This window comes from Pongo abelii, chromosome 4 (assembly GCF_028885655.2).
Source record: "Pongo abelii isolate AG06213 chromosome 4, NHGRI_mPonAbe1-v2.0_pri, whole genome shotgun sequence".
NCBI lineage: Eukaryota > Metazoa > Chordata > Mammalia > Primates > Hominidae > Pongo > Pongo abelii.
Genome location: NC_071989.2, coordinates 179585941 through 179609299, shown reverse-complemented (window position 1 = coordinate 179609299; position 23359 = coordinate 179585941). Strand labels below are relative to the sequence as shown.

At 42.1% G+C, this 23359-nt stretch overlaps 1 protein-coding gene across 2 annotated transcripts in view; it reads right to left on the bottom strand.

The window, feature by feature from the left end:
* Positions 1–5204: 5204 nt before the first annotated feature.
* Positions 5205–23359, bottom strand: part of KCNIP1 (potassium voltage-gated channel interacting protein 1) — a 235320-nt gene continuing 217165 nt past the window's right edge. Inside the window, exons 3-9 of one of the 2 annotated variants that reach the window (XM_063724386.1) lie at positions 22959–23083; positions 21456–21525; positions 19930–20000; positions 19013–19120; positions 8991–9095; positions 7995–8057; positions 5205–6128 (exon numbers count right to left, since the gene is read on the bottom strand). In XM_063724386.1, the coding sequence (XP_063580456.1) occupies positions 6081–6128; positions 7995–8057; positions 8991–9095; positions 19013–19120; positions 19930–20000; positions 21456–21525; positions 22959–23060 (567 nt within the window). In that variant the 5' untranslated portion in view covers positions 23061–23083 and the 3' untranslated portion in view covers positions 5205–6080. The remainder of the gene's footprint in view (positions 6129–7994; positions 8058–8990; positions 9096–19012; positions 19121–19929; positions 20001–21455; positions 21526–22958; positions 23084–23359) is intronic. The other variant, XM_002816182.4, reaches the window with a different exon arrangement.

The window sequence follows — 23359 nt, the reverse complement described above, 5'->3', positions numbered from 1 at the left end:
TCCTGCTGGGAGTAGAGAGTGATGAGATGTAGCTGGAGAAACGTGGCGGGGAATAAAGTGGCCAGAAGAAACACTAGAGGGTTAGACGATGGGGCTTATTAATGCAAAGTGTCAGGTTGCAAGTTACAGAAAGTTCAACTAGAATTGCCTTTAAAAAGTGAATTTCGGCCTGGAGTGGTGGCTCACGCCTGTAATCCTAACACTTTGGGATGCTGAGGCAGTCAGATCACCTGAGGTCAGGAGTTCGAGGCCAGCCTGGCCAACACGGCGAAACCCTGTCTGTACTAAAAATACAAAAATTAGCTGGGTGTGGTGGCATGCACCTGTAATCCCAGCTACTTGGGGGTGCTGAGGCAGGAGAATTGCTTGAACTTGGGAGGCGGAGGTTGCAGCGAGCCAAGTTTGCACCACTGTACTCCAGCCTGGGCAACAGAACGAGACTGTCTCAAAAAAAAAAAAAAAAAGCGAATTTCTTGATATTTATGGATACGTGCAATGAACACTAGAAGTAAATGTAACTTCATATGAAGCTTGATCTGCAGTTCAATGACATCAGCAACCCATTCTTTCACCCCTCTGCCTTGATCACTGTGGTCTCTTACCTACATTTCTAGCTTGGCTTCCCTGCAGATTACAAAATGGTGGCCTATAGGTCCCAGGGCTCTGTGTTTTTCACTCATGTCAGGCAGGACAATGGGCAACTTTCATTGTTCTCAGTAAAAGCCCTAACATTCCATGCTATTTGCATGAGTTTAGGTTTTAAGCCTATTCCTAAAATTTCATTGCGGCCAGAGGCATGGGAAGTAATGATTGGCTTAGCCTTGGTCCCTATGTTTTATTCTAGAACTGGGACCCGTAGCATATCATGGGTCTTCAGAATCCTACCCAGTGGGGCTGGCTGCCTCTAGGGCTACTCCCAGTCTTCAAGTTCTGAGCTTTGTTGGTCCCCAGTAAGGCAATGGAGCGGAGTGTAGGGCTAGCTGAAGTCTGCCAGTTAGGTTAAGCCTTATTTTGATGTGGAAGGACATGCTTGTTTCAGCTCCTCTAAGAAACCCATATGGCCATCTTTGCACAAGTCCTTGGCATGATTCCTTTTACAGGAGGAGTAATTTGGCTCAGATTTGTGGGTTTGTTTTCATTGCTTTTTACTAATAGTTTTCATAGCATCTGCTTCCTAACACCTTCTGGTGTTTGTATATCATCAGAGCTAGTTTTAGGAATAGGTGGAGAATGGTCTTTATGCTCTGTAAGAAATAAAGCTGGGCATGGATTTTGGAGCTTGGCAGACTTTTAAGCCCACTTCCTGCTGTGTATGTAAGTCCTTCTATGACTCTGGGCATCATTTTTTCATCTGAAAAATAGGTGCCTAGGATACCTGCCCCACAGGGTTGTCATGAGACTCAAGAAAGATGCTGTCCATGGAGAATCCCCTGATCCAAATCATGTCAAGGTCAGTGGTCTGCTCTTCAGAGAAGCCTTACTCTCCACCTGCAGCCACCCTGTATACTCTTTATTGTGTTACACATTTATGAATGCCATTTCATCTAAAATAATTTCATTTGTCATCAGTTTCCTCCCGCTAGAATATGAAGTTTATGAAAGCAGGACACATGTCTGTCTTATTCATCATAAGTTACTGTTGTGAGCAACTGGGGCTCAGTCCTACCAGGGAAGTCTAGGAGATGATATAGAAGAGACCTCAGAGTACTTCCTGCTGAGAGGAGAAGGATCTGGGATATTTGTCCACCAAGTCTCATCAGTCATTGGCCAAGGGCTTCTTCTAGGAGGTGTTGATGACCCGATCCTTTGGCCTGATATGTCCATGGCAGAATGGCCCTGTGTCTTCGTCCATTTGTGTAGCTATAAGGAATACCCAAGGCTGGGTAATTTATAAAGAAAAAAAGATGAATTTGGCTCATGTTTCTGGTGGCTAGAAAGTTTGATTGGGCATCTGCATTTGGTGAGGGCTTCAGGCTGCTTCCACTCACAGTGGAAGGTGAAGGGGAGCTGGGTGTGCACAGATCACATGGTGAGAGAGGAAGTGAGGAGTGGGGTGGAGGGGTGGTGGTGATGCCAGGCTCTTTAACAACCACCTCTTGAAGGAATTAACAGAGTAAGAACTCACTCAGCCCCAAGAGAGGGCCTTCATCTAGTCCTGAGTGATCTGCCCCCATGACCCAAACACCTTATCTTAGGCCCCCTTTCAACATTGGAGATAAATGTCAACATGAGGCTTAGAGAGTCAAATACCCAAAACATAGCGGGCCGTCATGGACACACTCTGTGGTGGTTAGAGTCACAGACAAAAACTCTTGGGTGATTGCACTTGGCAGCAGTTGAGTCTACCTGCAGGGTGATGGTGAGTACCAAGGGGATTGGGCAAAGTGTCCATAGCACCTGCTGCACAGTTGAGTCCCCATCAGCAGGTGTGATGGTGAGAATTTGTTGGATGGTTCAAGAGGAGCAGGATCCCTCCAAGAAGACAAGTGGGAGATGAGGCCAATACCCTCTCATTGCTGCAACATGTCCTTTCCCCGCTGTTCATTAGGACAACCATCTCCCTTTCTGTTGTTTATCCATCTGAGGACTACTTTTAAAACTTCCTTCCACAATGAATTCTCTCTGAATATCTAAGCTGCTGATTTTCCTCTCAGTTTTAAGTGCCCAGGGCTGATGCTGGTGTCTTACTTGTGGTCTGGCTAACACATGGAGAGGGGTACCAGTCTTTCCTCTGCTCTAGAGCAGGGGTTTGCAGCCGTGGGTGTGCATTGGAATCACCTAGCGAGCCTTTACAGCATACTGATCCTCAGGGCCCCACCTCCAGATATTCTGATGCAATTCTTTTGGGATAAGGCCTAGGCATTTGGCACTTCAAAAAAATTCCCCTCCTCTGCTCCCCAGGTGATTCTGACATGCAGGCAGCGGGGAAGGAAGGTAGCCACTGACCTAGATTTTTTTTTTTTTTTTTTTTTTTTTTTTTTTTTTTGAGACAGAGTTTTGCTCTTGTTGCCGAGGCTGGAGTGCAATGGTGTGATCTTGGGTCTCCGCAACCTCCACCTCCTGGGTTCAAGCGATTCTCCTGCCTCAGCCTCCCGAGTAGCTGGGATTACAGGCACTCGCCACCATGCCTGGCTAATTTTTGTATTTTTTAGTAGAGATGGGGTTTCTCCATGTTGGTGAGGCTCGTCGCGAACTCCCGACTTCCGGTGATCCGCCAGCCTCGGCCTCCCAAAAAGTTGGAATTACAGGCATGAGCCACCGTGCCCGGCCTGACCTAGACCTTATATAGGCACCTGACACAGGCATCTGAAAAGGTCAGAGGTATGTCCAGCTTCAGAAGCAGCTTGATCTAGCAGATCAATGATATCATCAAAGGCTCATTTCTGCTTGCTTTTTTTTTTTCATCTCTCTTCCTTGCCTTATGTGATGTCTGGCTTATTAACCCTCTGATTATTAGATAAACTCTTAGAATTCCTAAATAGTTACCAGCATGTCTTAGGGCTATGTGTGCTCTCTTTCATGTCCGGTGAGGGAGAACATCTTTGTCTCATCATTCCCAGCACAAGTTTGGAGATTCATGCTGTTTGAACCAGCGTGGGTCTCAAGCCCATCCCTGAATTGATCTTTGTGGCCAGGGGGATGGCTCAGACCACGCACTTCATTCCCAGCTCTAGATGTGTCAGTTCTTTACCTTAGCCCTGTGTGCCCAGTACACCCACCTGGGTGGCCTCTAAAGAATTCTGATGTCCAGGTCCTGGACCTTCAGGGATGTTCCTTCAATTGGTCTGCTGTGGCACCCAGGTGTTCGCATTTTTCAAAGTTCCCAGGTGATTCTGATGTGCAGCCAGGGCAGGGAACACTGGCCTAGACATCATACAGCCTCAAGATGCAGGTTAGGACCCCATATGGGAAGAGTCTCTAGGACAGATCCTCTCTTGGGCCTAAGTGGATGCCTTGCTGGGGACCAGCCACATGCCCAGAAGCCTTAGGGAACCACATGGTTATATGCAGGAAGCCCAGAGGAACAGGTCTGAACTATCCAACAAATTCTCATCATCACACTTACAATTTCCAACCATAAGAGGCAGCAGCCAATGGCCATCTGAGTGGAGTGTGTCATGAATGCAGGAGATGTTTTGGTGGCTTGCCCCTGCCAGTGACTGTGGCTGCCTGATATATTCCCCTTCTCTGCATCTGTTTCCCCATCTGTTACACAGACTCAAAGAATACTGATGCCTCTCTGAACTGACTTCAGATGAATGAGATTAGTGGGAAGTATCCTCATCCTTGGGGTGAGGCAGAATCCCTTTGTAGGAAGGGTCTATGATAGAGCAAGAAGAGTTTAGTCTCCCTATGGAGTCCCTATCAGCTGTGCTACCTTACGCAGGTCCTGCTTACCTCTCTGAGCTTCAGCAACCTCATCAGTACAACCAGGACTCTACCATCTGGAATGCTCCACATGAGCATGAAATAAGATAATGTATATAAAGCCCCTAGTGCAGCACCTGGCACAAAACAGGGGTTCAGTAAATTGTTTTCCTTCCAAGAATGCTACTGTTAGCTTTTAATCTTTCAAATGTGATGTCAAATGGGGAAACCAAGACCCACAGTGTTCAACATGAGTAATCATTTGCTGGTTATAGGCTGAAGCCGCTTGATCGTCCTCTAGACCCAAAAATCTCTCAGCAGGAGGCCCCGTCATCCTCTTTATCTCTGCACTCCCACTCACACCACAGGGGCTCCAGGCTTTCCATATCAGAGGGTCTTAGAAGTGGCAGTCTTGTTGGAAGCAAAGTGTTGTGAAGGGTCTTGTCTTGAAGTTGCATTTGCATTTGGTCACAGTATTTGCGTTTGGATTGGATGTTTGCTGGGGAAGGCTTGGGGGCTGGGGAGGATGAAGTCATTGCCTGGCACAGGCCTGGCACAATGTAAGTGCAGTTGACCCTCCAACAACATGAGTTTAAACTGCTTGGGTCCACTTACATGCAGATTGTTTTCAACAAAAATGATAGAAAATGCAGTATTTATAGGACGTGAAACCTGCATATATGGAGGCCAAATTTTTTGAAAACACGAGTTCCTCAGGGCTGGCTATGGGAGTTGAGTATCTACCGATTTTGGTATGGGGAGTCCTGGGACCGATGCTTCACACATATGGAGGGACAACTGCACAAATAATTGGGTGTCAAATGAATGGACTAGCCTTCCCTTTTCACAGCTTACCTCTCTTACCTAACGGAGTCATGAAGAAGTGATTGAGAGTGTAAGAAATAGTTCTGTTTATTGGTTAGAACATGGTATAAAATTACAGCGATTTGCAGGCATTCTGGACTTCTTGGGAGGGACATGCAGCGCTGGGCTCAAGCAGGGGATGTGGTGGAGATATGGACCACTGGGCAATGGCTCCCTTCCTGGACGTATTAAAGGACTTGCACTACCAGCACAAATGCCAGTGTGAGAGAATTATTGGTCGTCGTTTCTGGAAACAAATGACATAGGCAGTTTGGGTCATCAGACAATGCCATGCTTAATGATTCAGTTCTATCCCACATATGTTAGGTGCTGGCTCTCCCAATCTGGTCATGACAGATCCTAATTGTTCTGGATAACTCATTCTTCCCACCAAAGGAAGAGAAACAGGCACATTGGTTTGGGAGGCCATCAGAGGATGGTATGCATCTGGCTCAGGTCCTCTTGCTTCCAGATTCACCAAGGTCTGCCTGACTTGGAGGCAGTGGGCTGGGGGCACATAAGCAGAATATTTTGTGCACTACTGTTTAAGCTCAAGCAGAGGGACCTTCCATAGGGCAGCAGTGTGAGGAGATGAGCATGCTTCCAAAACAAACTCAAATTTCATCTTGTCTCTCTCAAGAAGAGAAAGGAGGAAGAGTTGGCAGTCAGAGACTGAGCCACATGATGCTGGGTTCCATAGAAAGTCTTCGGCAGAGAATTCTTCCAAAGTGTAAAAGGTGTTTCTGTCCCAAGAGTTGGTGTGTAAAATCAGAACGAGGGCAGATCAGGGTGTTAAGGTGGTTGTTTAGTACAACGTCTCTGAGAGCTGAATGGCTGAGTGTCACCAGTTACATGACATTTTGAAACAGCTGGAGAGACCTCATGATGTTGTCATCCTGGGAAAAAAGGAGGGCAAGAGGATGGTTAGAACTCTGAGTCTCCTCCCTGAGAGCTCTGTAACTCTGGTGAGCAAATCACAAGCATGGGTTTCCTATATGGAGAAAACTCTACAAGGGTATGAAAAACAAGAAGTAAGGGTGGGGACCTAGAAAGTGATCAGCTCAAAGTAAGAAGCACCACCTGTAGCCTTAAAGAGGAATTCAGAAGAAACAAATCATCTAGTAAAATAGTGAGTTGCTTCTTTTAAGAAGCTCTGAACAATTACATCCACTGAAATGATTACATTTTTTGTCTTTTTATTCTATTAATGTGATTAATTACACTGACCAATTATTGAATGTTAAACCAACCTTGCATTCCTGGAATACTGCTTTAGATCCTACAAATTTTGATGTCATATTTTTATTTTATTTTTATTCAAGATATTTTCTTCTCTGAACCATGAATTAGAAGTGTATTGCTTAATACCCAACATTTGAGGATTTTTCTACATTCAATACTGTACCTCAGAGAAGAAATAATAGAAAAATGTAAAATACAGAACATGCAATAGAGACATACAATGAGAAAACCCCCCAAAGCGCTCTCTTTCAAAAAATCAGTAAAGTAGATAAATGCTTATTAAGACAGCTTTTCAAATTATCAATATCAGAAATGAAAAGGTTAATGTCAGTATAGGCTTATTTGGCTCATTATTCTGGCAGCTGGAAAGTTCAGTTGGGCATCTGCATCTGGTGAGGGTTTCAGGCTGCTTCCACTCACAGTGGAAAGTGAAAGGGAGCTGGGTGTGCGGAGATCCCACGGTGGGAGAGGAAGCAAGGTTGGAGGTGGGGAAGGTGCCAGGCTGTTTTACAACCAGCTCTCAAGGGAATTAACAGTGAGAACTCACCCCCAAGGGGGTCAGTGTTCATTCCATTCTAATGGAATAGTTGTTAAATATCTTGGATATCACCCTGCATTTAGGACATCTACATAACAGGGTGGCTGTGATGTTTATGTATGTGCTTGAAACTTGGTGGGGGCTCAGTACGTGCTAGTAGCTTCTCCCCTGCTTTCTTACATTTGCTATTCTTCTTGGCTGGAGCTCAGAGTAACTGTGAACATTTCTAAAATAATGTAGGGGTATAAATGGATTTCTCCAAAGTAGATGAAGCAATTATTTCCAGTTCAGTCTCTGGTGGACTCTGGGGCCAATCTATTGGTTAGACTTAATGAAAGTTGTGTTTCCAGGATCAGCATCACCAGTGTGACCAGGGAGAATGTGAGAAAAGTAACATCTCAGGCCCCACCCCAGACCTATGGAATTAGAATCTGCATTTTAACAAGATCTTCAAGGATATTGTTTCACACATTAAAGTGCTAAGCATTGGTCCAGGGCATTTGTGTTAAAGTGACCCAGATCTAGAGTCTCTGGGATTGAGGCCTGGAAATATACATTTTCAGAATCATTCCAGGCAATTTTTATGCACACTGTGGTTTGAGAATCACAAAATTGTAGATTTTTTTGCCCCCAGCTGCTTCCTTGTAGTCTGGGAAATGGGTCATCAAGCCAGAGGCAGGCTAAAAAATAATGGTGTTGCCCTCTCGGGAAGTCTATTTTCACAGAGACCCCCTCTGAGTTTTCACATCCCCCCAGACCCCTACTTAGGCTCTCTGTTCAGTCCTGTGCTTAGCCAAGACCAACTACAGGCCAGGTTGAGGAGTGGAACTGTGGACTTCACAGTTGCTGCTGGTGTTGTTGGCTCTGATGGGAGGGGTTGCAGATATGTGCAGGTTTCTCATCACCTTCCTTCTGCAGGTCCCCAGGCCCCAGGTTTCCTTTCCCAGATGTAGAGTTATTGTGCCCTGAGATCTCTCCTTACCTCCTGACATGATTCAAGAAATTCATCTAAAGTTACGATGCCATCTTTATTTTTGTCCATTTTCTGAAAGACATAACAGAAAGCACTTTACGGAATCTGGTGATCTCCATTCCAAAGCTTACTCCCCTGCTGCTTTCTTGCTGGAGCTCAGAGTAATGAGCTGGAGCTCATTTCATTCATTTCATTAACCAACTTTGCCCTGAGAATGAGAGTTGTCTTTCACTGGCCAGACAACTCCAATTAGGTCCTGATTACAACACTTTGAGCCCCATGAGCTTCCGTAAATCAAAAGACTTGCTCTGGACACTCATCACCTCACTGCTGGCTTATTCTGCTTCTTCTGTAGACTCTCTGCTACCCCGTCCATCTGGCAGAACACTGGGCACAAGAGGTTCTGATTCTGGCCTGCTACTTGCTGTACAAACTTGCACAAGGCCAGAGAGGACTCTCTTTTCCCATCTGCAAAGTGGGAGATTGGACTAGAGTGAGCTCTGATATTCTCTGATACTCCACCACTAGATTAATTCTTTCCTAAAATGCCCCAATGATCATACCACTCCCTTAGTCAAGGATCAGCACTAGCTGTCCATCCTATACCAGAGCAAGGCCAAACTCTTCCATTTAATGGTCTCATAATATGGCCCTATCCTAGTTTCCAATCTTATTTCCCCTTACTTCCCAGACACAAATGCTTAACACCTCCACAATTTTAATTAATGAAGTCTTTTGTGTTTACCCTGATCCCCTAATTTTTATGGATTTAGAGTTCATACTATACCACTAACATTTAATAATATACTTTCTTGTTCTCTTCTGTCATGTACACTTGCAGCTTAAGGAGATCATCTGTTTCTTGAGGACAATGTATCTTATAATTCTTTTCTGTTACCAACCATGCCTAGTACAGGGTTGGACACAAATCACTTGCTCAGGTGCTCCTGGGTTGACTTGATCTAGGCTGGGCTTACAGCTCATGTGCAGGGTGTGTGCACTTACCTGGAAGAAGACATCCACGTGCTGCCTTGGAGTGTCCTCTTTGAGCACGGGATATGTGTATTTCCCCATCATGTCATAGATGGCTTTGACAATGTCCATCATCTCCTGGAGTGGGGACATAAAAGCACGCAGTGTGGAAACCACGAGGTCAAGCTCTTCCTAGGTGACAGAGTTTGGGGCTCCTTAGCCCCTTGGCAATGAAAGTGATTAAAAGGTGAGGTCCTTCTTTAGCAGGTGATAGGGAGTTAGAAAGCAAGCAGAAGGGGCTATATTGTGGGAGCCCTTCTTAGAGAGGAGATGGTAGACAATTCCTAAATCCCTCGGAAGCTCATGGGTAGGTTACCTTGTTATGGGCATTGTCTTCAGTGCGGGGTGATGTGTGGGATCCCCATTCACAGGCTTGAGGCAAATAAAATATTATTCTGAATTTTTAAAAAGTTAATGTTCTAGCCTAGAGATTTAAAAATCCCCATAGGTTCTGCCACTGTTTTAAGTTAAGAAAAATGAACCAACAGCCAAGATTATCCACAGGGCACATGAGGGCAATAGTTCCACAGACTGAGGCCCTTATTAAAAAGATCGGTTCTCAAGTCCACTCCAAACCTACTGAATCAGAGCATCTTAGGACTCGGTCCTTGGAGTTTCCATGTATATCAAGGTACATTAGGAACCATTATTCTGACCATTCTGGCCCAACTCAGAATGGGGGTAAAAGAGCGTTTGGGATGTTTGACCTGGTTTCTACAGAGACCCAGGGGACAGTCTCATTCCATGTGCTTATTTTATTTTATTTTTTGTTTACTTTTTCATATTATTAATAATTTCAGACTTACAGAAAAGTTACAAAATTAGTACAGAGAGTTCGTGCATACCTTTCACCCAGTTTCCTTTAATGTTAACAACTTGCATAACCAGAGCACAATGACCAAACCCAGGAAATTAACATGGCTTCACTATTATTAACCAACTACAGGGCTTATTCAAATTTTATCAGCTTTTCAGCTAATATTTTTTTCCCTTCAATGATTCTACATTGCATTTATTTGTTGTGTCTCCTTAGTCTCTTCTAATCTGTATGAGTTTCTCATTCTTTTTTTTTTTTTTGAGACAGGTTCTTGCTCTGTCACCCAGGCTGGAGTGCAGTAGCACAATTCCCGTCACTGCAGCCTCGACTTCAAGGTTCAAGTGATCCTCCTGCCTCAGCCTCTCAAGTAGTTGGGACTACAGGCAAGTACCACCACGCCTGGCTAATTTTTTGTAGAGATGGGGTTTTGCCATGTTGCCCAGGCTGGTCTCAAACTCTTGGACTCAAGTGATCTTCCTGCCTCTGCCTCCCAAAGTGCTGGGATTATAGGCATGAGCCACTATGCCCAGCCTGAGTTTCTTTCTTTCCTTGTCTTTCAGGACCTCACACTTTTGATATGAATACAGGTCAGTTGTTTTGTAGAATATCTCTCAATTTGAGTTAATCCCTGGTTTAGTTATGATTAGATTGAAGCTATGCATTTTTGGCAAGAATACCACAGAAATGATGTTATAACCTTCTCAGTGCATCATATCAGGGAGTTACATAGTGTTGAGATGTCTTATTACTTGATTAAGGTGGTGTCTGTCAAGTTTCCTTACTGATTTAGTATCTTTCAGTGGATCTTGCCTGCAAAAATTATTACTGTAGTGTTTGCCTGATGGTAATTTTGTATTTCCTTTATTCCTTCTATATTTATTAATTAAAATTCTTCTGTAAGGAAGAGCTGCCTTCTCTCTTGCATTTATTTATGTATTCAGTTGTTTATTTACATTAGCATGGACTCGTGGGCATTTACCATATTTTACAGCTTATAATCCAATACTTAATAATTTTTAATTTTGCTCAAATTGCTCTCATTCTGGCTATTTGGAACTCCTTCAGGTTGACTCCTGCAGTTTTTCTTTAAGCACTTTTATACCTTCTAGCATAATAAAGTACTCCAGGCTCATCTTGTATTTTCTCTTTCCCAATCTTAGAATCAACTATTCTCTAAGAAGACTGGTTCTGTTTATTGAAGAATGGTATTCAGAAATCAGGGTCTAGATGCTAGTATGCTCACTGCTACAGGGATGTCATTGCTCTGAGGTGCCCTCAACAGATAGAACAAGGAAATAGATGTCTCTATCCACGTGTTTATTTTTAAATGTGTGCTTTACAAGCCCTTCACATCTACATGGCCATTGATGCTTTTCCTGTCTGATTTTTTTTTTATCACAGAAAGAGCAATTTTGTTGCTCTCTCAGGATTTTCATAGCCTACAACTTGGATGAGGTTATCTCCAAATGATTGCCAGGGGAAGATCCTGCTATCTTTTCTAAGAAGCTACTTATCCACACTTTCTTTTTTTTTTTAAGGGGTACTTTATTAACTCTGCCCTCCAGAGAGGTCTGATGGATTAATGGGGACAATTCTGCCTAGTTTGCAAATTACAAAAAGGGAATAGGAGCTAGTAAGGTTATTCAGTGGTGGAATAATGAGTGAACCAAAGTTGAAGACCAAGTAGTATAACTCCCATTTCTGTATTTTTTTCTTTATATATTTTTCAAGGTAGTATTTGAATATTTTAGAGTATCATATATTTGCATGTGTATATAAGCATTTAGTTGTTTATAAAATTGAGATATACATATCACTTTGTCAAGTGATTTAAAAATGTAATATATCATACTAATGTTTATTTTACATTACTCTTTCATGATTTTAAGTGGCCACTGGCTATTCCCTTATATGTATTTACTGTAATTCATTTTACAAATCTGCTATTAGTGGATATTATGGTTATCACATTCTGGGGCACTATTACCTGAAGACTCTTCTTGCTTTTAAGTCTTTGTGTCTATTCTTTATTTCCTTGGGACATATATCAAGGTGTGGTTTTATAAGGGGAATGGGATACATGACTTTCAATGCTTTTGTTACATATTCCTCAAATACCTTGTAAAGCACACATTTAAAAATAAACACATGGATAGAGACATCTATTTCCTCGTTCTATCTGTTGAGGGCACCTCAGAGCAATGACATCCCTTTAGCAGTGAGAGTGTTTATATCAGAACACTCTCAGCAACTATGTATGAAAAACCACTTTCCACCAACCTTCAACAAAGACTTTACAAAACCTTTGCAATTTAATAGATAAGTGATAATTCATTGTTTTTAAAGATAACATTACTTTCTTAGTGAGGTTTCTAATATATGTATTGACTATTTTTATTTATTTTCCCATGAACTATTTTTTTATCTGCTTTGCTCATTGTGTTCATCTATTTCTGACTGGATTGTGAGAGCTCTTTATATATTTGCGTAGATTTATTAAATTGTTAAAATCTCTTAATAGATTTTTAATTTATTTAAAATATATTTTTATGCATCTACCATGTGCTAGATATTGTGTCAAAGAAATACAAAGATAAGCACGATGAATATGACTCTTGCCTTTGTTAAGATGAATGTCTGCTGAGGAATATCAATCCTTTCTCTCATCATAAATTGCAGATTTTTAAAAACAAGTTTGTCACTTGCTTTTCAACTTTGTTTATGGTATTTTTTGATGTACAGAATTTTAAAATATTTACAGTGTAAAGCCATCAATAGTTTAAAAAATTATTTCTAACTTTGATTTTATGCTTTTTCCATTCTACGATCAGATATTCACGTATGATTTTTTGTTCTTTTTAAGTTAAAATGCAACTGTACGTATCTATAGTGATTTTGGGTTTATGGTACTAAGTAAGAATATTTACTTACTTATTGCCAAAATAGTTAACCAGTTTTCCCAGAATCATTTAATGATTCATTACCTCTCTATTCAATATGCTCCCTTTATTATGAACCAAGATGGTATTTGTACCTGGGATTTCTATTGTGTTCCATTGATCTACCTTTTCCTTCTCTGATATTATAATACTTTAATAGTTTCAGCTTTATAATATATTTCAGTATCTGGTAGAACAAATCCCACCATTTTTCTTCTTTTTGAAAATTATCTTTGCTATTCTCATCTGATTAATCTTCCAATGTAACTTTAAAACAATTGTGCCAAATTTCCTCCCCAAATAACACTTTCATTTTGATTCAAAATAAAATAAATTTAATTAGAGAAGAATTGCTGTCATTACAATATTGCTATCTTTATAATATACATCCTTTCAGAAGATGGTATGTTTCTCTACTTATTAAATTTTTCTTTCTCTTCATCTAAATTATGGATATTTAAAATGCCCATGTGCTTTAAATTTTATTGTGATTACAATGAGAATATTTTTATTATAATTTTCTAGCTAGTCACAACTGATATATTGGCTATACAATTTCTTTTTGTGTATGTATGTTATTACCACTTTGCCAGCTTTTTAAAAGTTCCAGTTGTTTTAAGTTGATTTTCTTGCTGTCTTTTTTCTCAGATAGAAAATCATGTCATTAACAAGGAATGTTGTAATTTTTCCTATTTAGATCGCATTCTTTTTCTGTTTCACTGTATTTGAAGAACTTTCAGGAAATGTTAAACGGTGGTGATGTCTGACAGCATGCAATCTTGCCTCATCTTTTCTTCAGTGATAATCTCCGTGTGTTACCATAAAGTATGAAGCTGTGTACTAGGCTGGGGTATTTTCCATTATGCTGAAGAAGTATTTTATTCCTAATTAATTGAATCTTGAAAATTTTTATGAATAAATGGTAAATTATATCAAAGGTGATTTTAGCATCAAATGGTTTGATCTTTTGATATATTAATATGATAAATTATTTAATAGGCTTTCTCTGCTACTGGGCTATTCCTGCATTCCTGGAATAAACCTTATGTTAGTCATGTGCATTTCTTTATTTTATTTTATTGCTTTTTTGAGGAAGGGTTTTGTTCTGTTGCCCAGGCTGGAGTGCGGTGGAGTGATTATGGCTCAGGGCAGTCTTGAACTCCTGGGCTCAAGCTGTCCTCCTGCCTCAGCCTCTGGAGTAGCTGGGAGCACAGGCACGTGCCACTACACCCAGGTAATTTTTAAATTTTTCTTTTGAAGAGACAGGCTCTCCCTATGTTGACCAGGCTGGTCTTGAACTCCTGGGCTCAGCCCATCCTCCTGCCTCAGTCTCCCAAAGTGTTGGGATTACAGGTATGAGCCTTTAAACAGAGCACTGGGATTAATTTCCTATTATCTCATTTAGGATTTGTAATCTATATTTTGGATGATATTGAGTTCTTATTTTCTCTTACCTGCTTTATTTCACAGGATTTTTTTCCTTCAACACATTTTTTGAGTGTCTTCTATTGGTTAGGCACTTTCCCCTTACACCAAATTTTCCAACAAATAAATCAAATGTATTGGAGCATAATTTACTTATAACAAATTCACCCATTTTAAGTGTACTGTTTGATGAATGTTGACAGTGTATCCACCCATGTAACCTCCACCGTACTCAAGATATAGAACATTTTCACAACCAAAAGACATCCCTTCACACTTCTTCGCAGTGAGTGCCTCTCAACCTTCAACACCAGGCAACCACAGATCTGATTTCTGTTACTATAGATTAGTTTGTATTTTCTAAAATCTCACGTAAATGGAGTAAAACAGTGTAAACTCATTTGAGTCTGGCTTCATTTACTCAGCATGAGGTTTATGAGCTTCATACACGTTGCATGCAACTATAACATTCCTTTTTACTGCTGAGTAATATTCCATTGGATGAACAGACTACGATGTATTTACCCATTGTCCTGTTGACAGACATTTGGGTCATTTAAGTTTTGAGATTACTATGAATAAAGCTGCTATGAACATCTTTGTACAAGTCTTTATGGAATTACATGTTTTTATTTTGGGGGGTAAATACCCAGGAGTGGGACTTCCTTTCTTCTTTTTTTTTCTTTTTTCTTTTTTTGGGACAGGGTCTTGCTCTGTCACCCAGGCTGGAGTACAGTGGTGCAATCTCAGCTCACTACAACCTCTACTCCCCAGGGTTAAGCAATTCTCCCACCTCAGCCTCCCTAGTAGCTGGGACCACAGGTGCTTACCACCATGTCTGGCTTTTTTTTTTTTTTTTTTTTTTTTTGTATTTTTGGTAGAGACAGTGTTTTGCCATGTTGCCCAGTCTGGTCGTGAACACCTGAGCTCAAGTGATCCGCCTGCCTCACTCAGCCTCCCAAAGTACTGAGATTACAGGTGTGAGCCACCATGCCTGACTGGAATGGGATTTCTGGGTTGTATGTTAAGTGCGTGTTGAGCTTTATCAAAGATGCCAAAATGTTTCCCAACTTGTTTGTACCATTTGCATTTCTGCCAGCTATCTATGAGAGTTTCTATTGCTCCACATCTTTGCCAATGCTTGGTATTGTCAGTCTTTTTAATTGTGGCCATTCTGTGCAATTGTATTTCATTAGAGTTATAATTTGCATTTCTTTGAAGACCAGTGATATGGAGCAACCTTTCATGGGCTTACTGGCCATCCACATATCTTCTTTTCTTAAGTATCTCATCAAATCTTTTGCCTATTTTATATGAAGTTGTTTATCTTTGTATTAAATTATAAATGTTCCTTATATATTTTGGATGCCAGTATTTATATTGGATTGGTATCCTGGTATCTTTATATATCTGGTATATAATTTGCAAACATTTTTTCCAAGTCCATGGCTTGCATTTCCATTTTCTTAAAGGTGTCTTCTAAAGCACAAAATTTTTAACTTTGATGAAGTCAAATTTATCTACTTTAAAAAATGATTCCTTATCCTTTCCTACTCCAAAGTTGTAAGAATGTTTCTCCTATGTATTCCTTAAGAAAACAGCTTTTGTTTTAATATTTAAGTCTATAATCCATTTCAAGTTGATGTTTATGTTTGGCATGAGGTTAAGGTTAAGGTCCATTTTTGTTTCCAAATGGATATACAGCTGTTACAAAACCATTTGTTGAAAACACGGTTCTTTCCCCTTTGATCTTTTTGGCATCTGTTGCATTGACATATGGGTGGGTCTATCTCTATTTTTAAAAAATATTTATTTTTTATTTTTAATTTTTGTGGGCACATAGTAGGTGTATATATTTATGGGGTACATGACAAGTTTTGATACAGGCATACAATGTGTAATAACCACATCATGAAAAATGAGTATCCATCCCTTCAAACATTTATCCTTTGTGTTACAAACAAACGAATTACACTCTTTTAGTTAAAATGTTCAATTAAATTATTGACTACAGTCACCTTGTTGTGCTATCAAATACCAGGCCTTATTCATTCATTCTATTTTTTTTGTACCCATTGACCATCCTAACTTCCCCCACAGCCCCCCTACTATCCTTCCCAGCCTCTGGTAACCATCCTTCTACCCTCTAACTTCATATTGTTTTGATTTTTAGATCCAACAAATAAGAGAGAACATGGGATGTTTGTCTTTCTGTGCCTGGTTCATTTCACTTAATGTAATGACCTCCAATTCCATCCACGTTGTAGATGATTAAATCTCATTCTATTTTAAGGCTGAAGTACTCCATTGTGTTTAAGTACCAGATTTTCTTTATCCATTCATCTGTTGATGGACACTTAGGTTGCTTCCAAATCTTGGCTATTATGAACAGATCTGCAACAAACTTGGGAGTGCAAATATCTCTTTGATATACTGGTTTCCTTTATTTGGGGTATATACCCAGCAGTGGGATTGTTGGATCATATGGTAGCTCTACTTTTAGTTTTTTTGACTCTCTATTTTGATCCATTGATCTATATGTCTATCCTTATGCCAATTCCCTACCATCTTGACTACTGCACCTTTTCATTAAGTCTTGAAGTAAGGTAGGTTTAGTCCTTCAACTTTGTTCTTTTTTCAGTTGTTTTGGTTATTTTAGTTTTTTTGCATTCCCATATCAACTGCTACAAAATACCTGCTGGGATTTTGATTGAGATCACACTAAATCTATAAATCAAATTTGGAGAATCCACATCTTAACTATATTGGGCCTTCCAACCCATGAGCATGATTTATCTCTGTGTTTATTTAGTTCTTTACTTTATTTCAGCAATATTTTATAGTTTTCAGTGTATGAGTCTTGCACCTGTCTTGTTGAATTTTTCTCAAAGTATTTTGTGCTTTTTGATGCTATTTTTCTTAATTTAATTTTCTGGTTGCTTGTTGGATGTAGAATTATAAATGATTTTTGTAAATAGAACTCATGTCTTCACTTTGTTAAATTCACTTATTATTTTTAGCAGTTTAATTGTAGACTCTTAGGGTTTTCTATTAATACAATTATACCATGTACAAATAAAGACAGTGTTAATTCTTCCTTTCCATCTATATCCCTTTGGTTTCTTTAAATATAGTGAATTATATTGATTGATTTTTGAATGTTAAACCAACCTTGCATTCCTAGAATAAAACTCACATAGTCGTAGTGTATCATCCTTTTTATATATTGCTGAATTCAATTTGCTAATATTTAGTGAAAGCTTTTTGTATCTGTGCTCATGAGGGAGACTGTTTTGTGGTTGTTTCCTTTCATAAGACCTTTTATTCTTGGGTTTGGGTATCAGGGTACTATTGGACTTATAAAACAAGTTGGGAACTGTTCCATCCTCCTCTATTTTCTAAAATTTTTTTGTAGGATTGATATTAGAATTCACCAGTCCACCATCTGGGCCTATAATTTTATTTGGGATTGGTTTTTAACTGTGAATATAATTTCTCTAAATAATGCAGAGCTAGTCAGATTTTCTGATTCTCTTTAAGTCTGTTTTTGCCTTTTGTGTCTTTCAAAAAACATGTTCATCTAACAGCTTCCCAGGGGAATATGGATGGGCCCCTTACCCTAGCCCTCCACCATCTGACTCTGCTGACCTGTCAGCCTCATCCTGCACTAGTCTTCAGCTTCATACCTTCATCTGCAGCCATCTGAAGCCTTGCTGTTTTTGAAACACATGAAGCTCTATCTTGCCTCAAAGCCTCTCTAGTGGCTGTTCCTTCTGCCTGGAACACTTTTCCTGGCTTTTTGTATAACTGGTTCCAGTATGACGACACCTCCTTAGAGAGGCCTTTGCTAACCTTCCCTGCCAAAATATCTTCTACCTGCTGATTCCTTTTTGGCCTGTTTATTGTCCATCTCTCTATGCTGCTCCAGTGTGGGGCCTAGTCTGATTGTTCACCTCTTTACCTCCAGCACCTAGAACGCCTAATAAGCCTTCAAATCTGTGTTAATTAAAAACATGACTAAATGAATGGGGAATGAAAGTTGGATAAACTCCCTGAGCTTACAGAGAGAAGCTTGCAGGGTTGAGGTGAAGATTAGTGCTGATATCTATACCTCCAGGCACTGTGCCTGGCACACAGGAGCTCAGTAAGTGGAGTGTTATAGGATGCCAATTTCCAGCTTCCACTGAGATACCAGGATACAGTGGATACCAAAGTGAGTTTTGAGATAGACCTGAGGGTATTTCACTGGCTAGAGAGATATCTTCTAAGGTTCTAAAAGTGCGAAGCAGTGAAGATTCAGAAATTATTTGTGATAATTTCTTTAAAGACAGCCGTACCTTCCATTACCCCCTTGGAGGTTGTATTAATAGGCAAAATAGTTTAAGGCCAATATGACCCAATTGTAGGTTCCTCTTCCTTAAAAATCTTTCTTTTCTATTCTAGGTGCTGCCTACAGTTCCACCATTTCAACTTTTAGCTTTAACTTGTGGCTCCTAACCTTCCCAAATGCAGGTTCCCTAGGGAAGAGTAACTCTTTACACTGAAACAAGTCATTTTTATCCACTGTGTAATATCTACTGAATCTAGGTGACCCAGTGAGAATGAATCTGTTTAATCCTTTCTGGGCGCTTGGGAACAGGGCAGGGTAGGGCAATGAGGGATGCCTTCTTTATTTTGCCAGGGACCGGCTCTGTTAGCCCCAAAGCAGAGTCCGCCTCATTCAGACAGTGCTATCCTCATGCCTGGGGCTATTTTCTGTTGGGTTAGTTACCTTCACTGGAGCCCTCTTACATCCCTGGGCCCAGCTCACTTACCTCTTTGTTTATGTATCCGTCTTTATTGATGTCATACAAATTAAATGTCCACCTTAGTTTCTCGTGGACAGTTCCTCTTAATAAAATCGACAGAGCGGTTACAAAGTCCTGAGAAGGGGAAAAGGCAGGAGTGACATTAACCATCAAGCCATCAGGCAGGGTGAAGCTGTGTCTTTGGGTCAGACTGTGATACTCTCACAGAATGGTGCCTCCCGCGTCCTCTTGTTTGCCTGGAGGATGTGGCTATGCTCTGTGAAGAGCTCCTGCCTTTGGGTCCCTACCCTGCCCCATTTTTTTTTTTTTTTTGCAAAGTGCCCCCTTGAGGAAGAATGGAACTCTGAGAGACACAGATCAATGCAGCCAGCCCGGTTATTGCCTTATCCATGGCTGCAGTGGTCTGTCTATCATCCCAGTGGCCGTATGGTCTAGTGGCTGAGGACATGGACTGTAAGAACAGTCTGTATTAAGGGTCATTCTGCCTGCATTCAAATCCATCCTTTATCATTTGTGTGCTCTTTGACCTTGGGAAAACTACTCTATCTCTCTTTGCCTTACTCTCCTCTTCTGTAAAAGGGTAATAAATAATAAAACCCTACCCTATAGGGTTATTGTGGGGATTAGAGTAAATGAGTTAATACATACAAAGCCCTAAGTACAGGGGCTGCCACTGGGAAGCAGTGTGCCCGGAAGCTCATACACTGTTGTTATTAGTCCCCTGAGTCCCTGAGTTCCTGCAGGCCAGGGAAAGTTGCGGCTGCTTTTCCCCATCTTTAGGAAATGCTTACGAATGGATAAACGTGTCTTTGGTCTGACTGAGAGTTTTTGATGGTCCAGCCCTTCCCCCAATGCCTTGAGATTTAGAGGGGGAGGTGATGCAGAACCAGAGGACCCCTAGAGTAGACCCCAGATGAGCGTACCTCAAACTTCACGGAGCCTGTCTGAGTGGTGTCGAAGGCATTGAAGAGGTAATGGGCATACGTGCTGGCATCTACAAGGCAGAAAAGGAGGGCAGGTGAAGGGGGCAGGAATTCCACACAGGGAGAACCTTCCAAACAAGGCAGGGCTTTGACAAGAAAGAGAGGAGAGTGATGCTAGGGTGATGGAAAGGAGAAAATTATGGAGTGGGGCCCATTGACTCAACTCTTTGGGTTTGGGTGGGAAGTTAGATCTAGCAAAAGGTGAGATGAGCCCTTGCCCCTCCCTCTAGCCATCATGAGAAAACCATTCTCCTGCCTGTCTATGCACACAATCGTTGGTGTATGAATGACACAGTGACTGCATGACCATGTTCTTCTGAATGGCCATGCAATGCCTGGGATGAGCACTCACTCCAGAGTAGAGAGGCCTGAACTTGGATGCCGCTGTACTACATAAGCTATGTGACTGTGGGCATCAAGCACGACCTCTCTGAGCTTCCCTTTCCTACCTCTCTACAATGGGATGTAGCAAGACCTATCTCTTGAAATTTTTTACAAAGTATTTTAAACTAGAGCTGTGCCTGGCATACAGTGAGAACTCAATAAACAGTGGCTCAGTGGAACTCAGCAAACTGCAATTCTGGGGCCTGCATGGGACAAAACTGCCTTCCCCACCTGATCTGGGTAGGGGCCCCACACACCAAGGAAGGCATCTATCTGCTGCCAAAGAGGCCCATGAGAAACAGGGCCCAAGAAGTGTTTGGAATGTTTGGATCTGCATTTTGTCAGGATCCAGGGAAGGTGTCTTGCAGGAGACAGCTCTTGGAGACAGGATGCAAGGTGGCATGTGACACATGGAGGTCATAGGAGGAGTCACCGATGTGGTCCCAGGCCCATGGGGACACAGCTGGTTCCCACAGGAGTCGGGCAGGGCAACAGAGCAGCTGTTGTGGGCCTGGCACACTTGTAAGCTGGCTTAATAAGCACAACTTTATGTTTCCTGCCTCTTTTTCGATTAGTTTATTTTTATAGTCTTTGGTATTTACTGAAGTTCTTTTTGAAGTTCTTTTACAAAATTCCAGCTTGTCTCAGCTATTTTAAGTAAAAGATTCAAAAGTGCCCTGCACAGTGGTGGCGCCAGCATGGCAAAACCTATTTCAGACCCTTATGGAATCTAATCCTGGTTTGCTACTCACCTGCTGTGCAATCTTGAGTACATTGCTTATCTTCCCCGAAACTCAGTTACCCTATCTGGGATTATAATACCTGCTTTCTAGAGCTGTTCTGCGACGTTGTGATGTTGCATTATCAGCCCTTCTTCCCCTTCCAGGGTGGGTTCATTTTCAGAGTTCTTTCCTGCTAAAGCTTTGGAGACTCCCACCTCTCACGATGAGGGAGATGTCTTGCTCCGAGTTTGCCCCTTCCTCGAGAAGGAAGCAAATGGCAAGGAAGAGAGGACTTGGAGGAAGGGAAGGCTGCTCACCAGAGAGGGAGCTGGGCAAGATAGATTTCAAGGTCAGACTCACCTCCGTGAGGGAAAAACTGAGCATAGATCTGCTTGAATGTGTCTTCGTTGACCACACCACTGGGGCACTCCTGTGGGAAGGGGAGAGAGTCAGCGGGAGGCATCTGAGGGCCAGCACTAGAAGGAGACTGGGCCCAGCTTTGGTGTCTGGGGTTCCTCATGATCCCCAGGGGCAGGGACCTGTGCATTTCCACTTCTCCAAAGCAGCCCCATCTCAGGACTGGAGCTGCTTTGCAAAATGATGAGACATTGTCAGAGAATGGGCACTGTGAGGTGGAGAGATTTGGGGCTTTAAGATCAGAAAAACCTGGGTTTAAATCCTGGCTTAGCCAATACTAAGCTTTGTGACTTTGGCCAAGCCAGTCTCCGATCCTCAATATCCTTACCTGTAAAATGGAGGTAAAAATACCTTCCCCAAGGGTATCTTATGAACCTATGTTAGGTGGTACTGAGTCCATGGTAGATGCCAAGCAGTGTAGATTTCTTCTCTTTTCTGGATGCTGTTTCCTCTGATCCTAGTGCCTGCCTGGGAAACTTTCCCACAGGATCCTGCTCCAACTTGGCTGCCCACTGCTAATGCTGCCATTGAAGGAAAGAAGCCCTAATAGTAGGAAACCAGGCACTTGGCATGTGCAGTCAAGGCTAGTGTGGAAGGAAGAGGCATCCCAGCACCTGTCAGATAACTCCTAGGAGGGGCTGGAATCCCTGTTCTCAATGGAGAACATTGAGGCTGTGGTCAGTTTGGAACTGACTCAGCTCAGCTCTACCTACAGACTGTACCTGGAGGGAGGGTGACCAGGTGCACATCGCTCTAGCCCACCCCACTCCACACCACTCCAGGATTCGGGAATAAGATTGCGCTCTGAGAGTTAAACTTAAAAAATAAATTAATATCCAGGATTGTATCTGAGAGCTCTCAAACTGGCCTGAGACTGCAGGAACATATTAATGTATTTAAAGTAACAACTAAACAAGGAACTCCCATCCTCTGACTCCACTTTTGATTGTAACCTGGCTTCCATGTGGCTTCCAAGGAGAGCGGGTCCCAGCGAAGGGAGAGGAGAGTCTGGTTCCACTGTCAGTTCTATTTCCCATGGTAAATTAATACACTGACATTCGGCTTACACATCAGTCTCGGTGAGCCTGGTTAGCATAAGTCAGCAGGGCCAAATCCCATTTTTGTGGGGGCACCACCAAGTTGGAAGGTATGACTATGTTAAGGGCTAAGGCTTGACCCTGAGCCGGGGTGAATTCCCTGAGGATGTGCCATCCTGTGAAGTTTCTGGGCAGTTGGCCGTTTACTGTCTCCTAAGGTTGCTCCATCCTCACCTGGAGCCTTCCTTTCTAGCCAGGTGATCTCCCTCTCATGCCCCCTTTATAGAGCTGGCCTTCCTTGTACAGCCTCACATGTGGGAAACTACCTTATGAGCTCCCTTGGCACTGGGGAGAGCGTAGCCTTACGTGGGAAACCCCCCCAGGCCTTCAGAGCCTGTGCGGGTCTTACATTTTTGAATCCTCGATAAAGGACCTGCAGCTCCCTCTTGGTGAAGTTGGTCTGGGCCTCGAGCTGCTCCAGTCCCTCGGGCCGATGGCAAACCATGGTCATCTCCAGCTCATCTTCAATCTTATCTGGAACCAGAGGAGATGGCATTGGAATGGTTGAGCTTGGGAGTCATTCTTGTTAGGTAACAATCTGGGCTGTCAAAAGAGTGGTGTCACGACCTGGGATCTAGGACTGTGGGCTGGGGTCACACTGCCATGGCCTTCCTATCTTGAACCCCACTTCCCTGCCCTGTCAGCCTCTGTGTCAGACACTACACAGGGAGGGGGCTTCAGCGTTGGAGAGAAACATGTTCCCAGTGGAGGCAAAGGCAGAAATGCTCAAAATAAATCCATATGAAAACA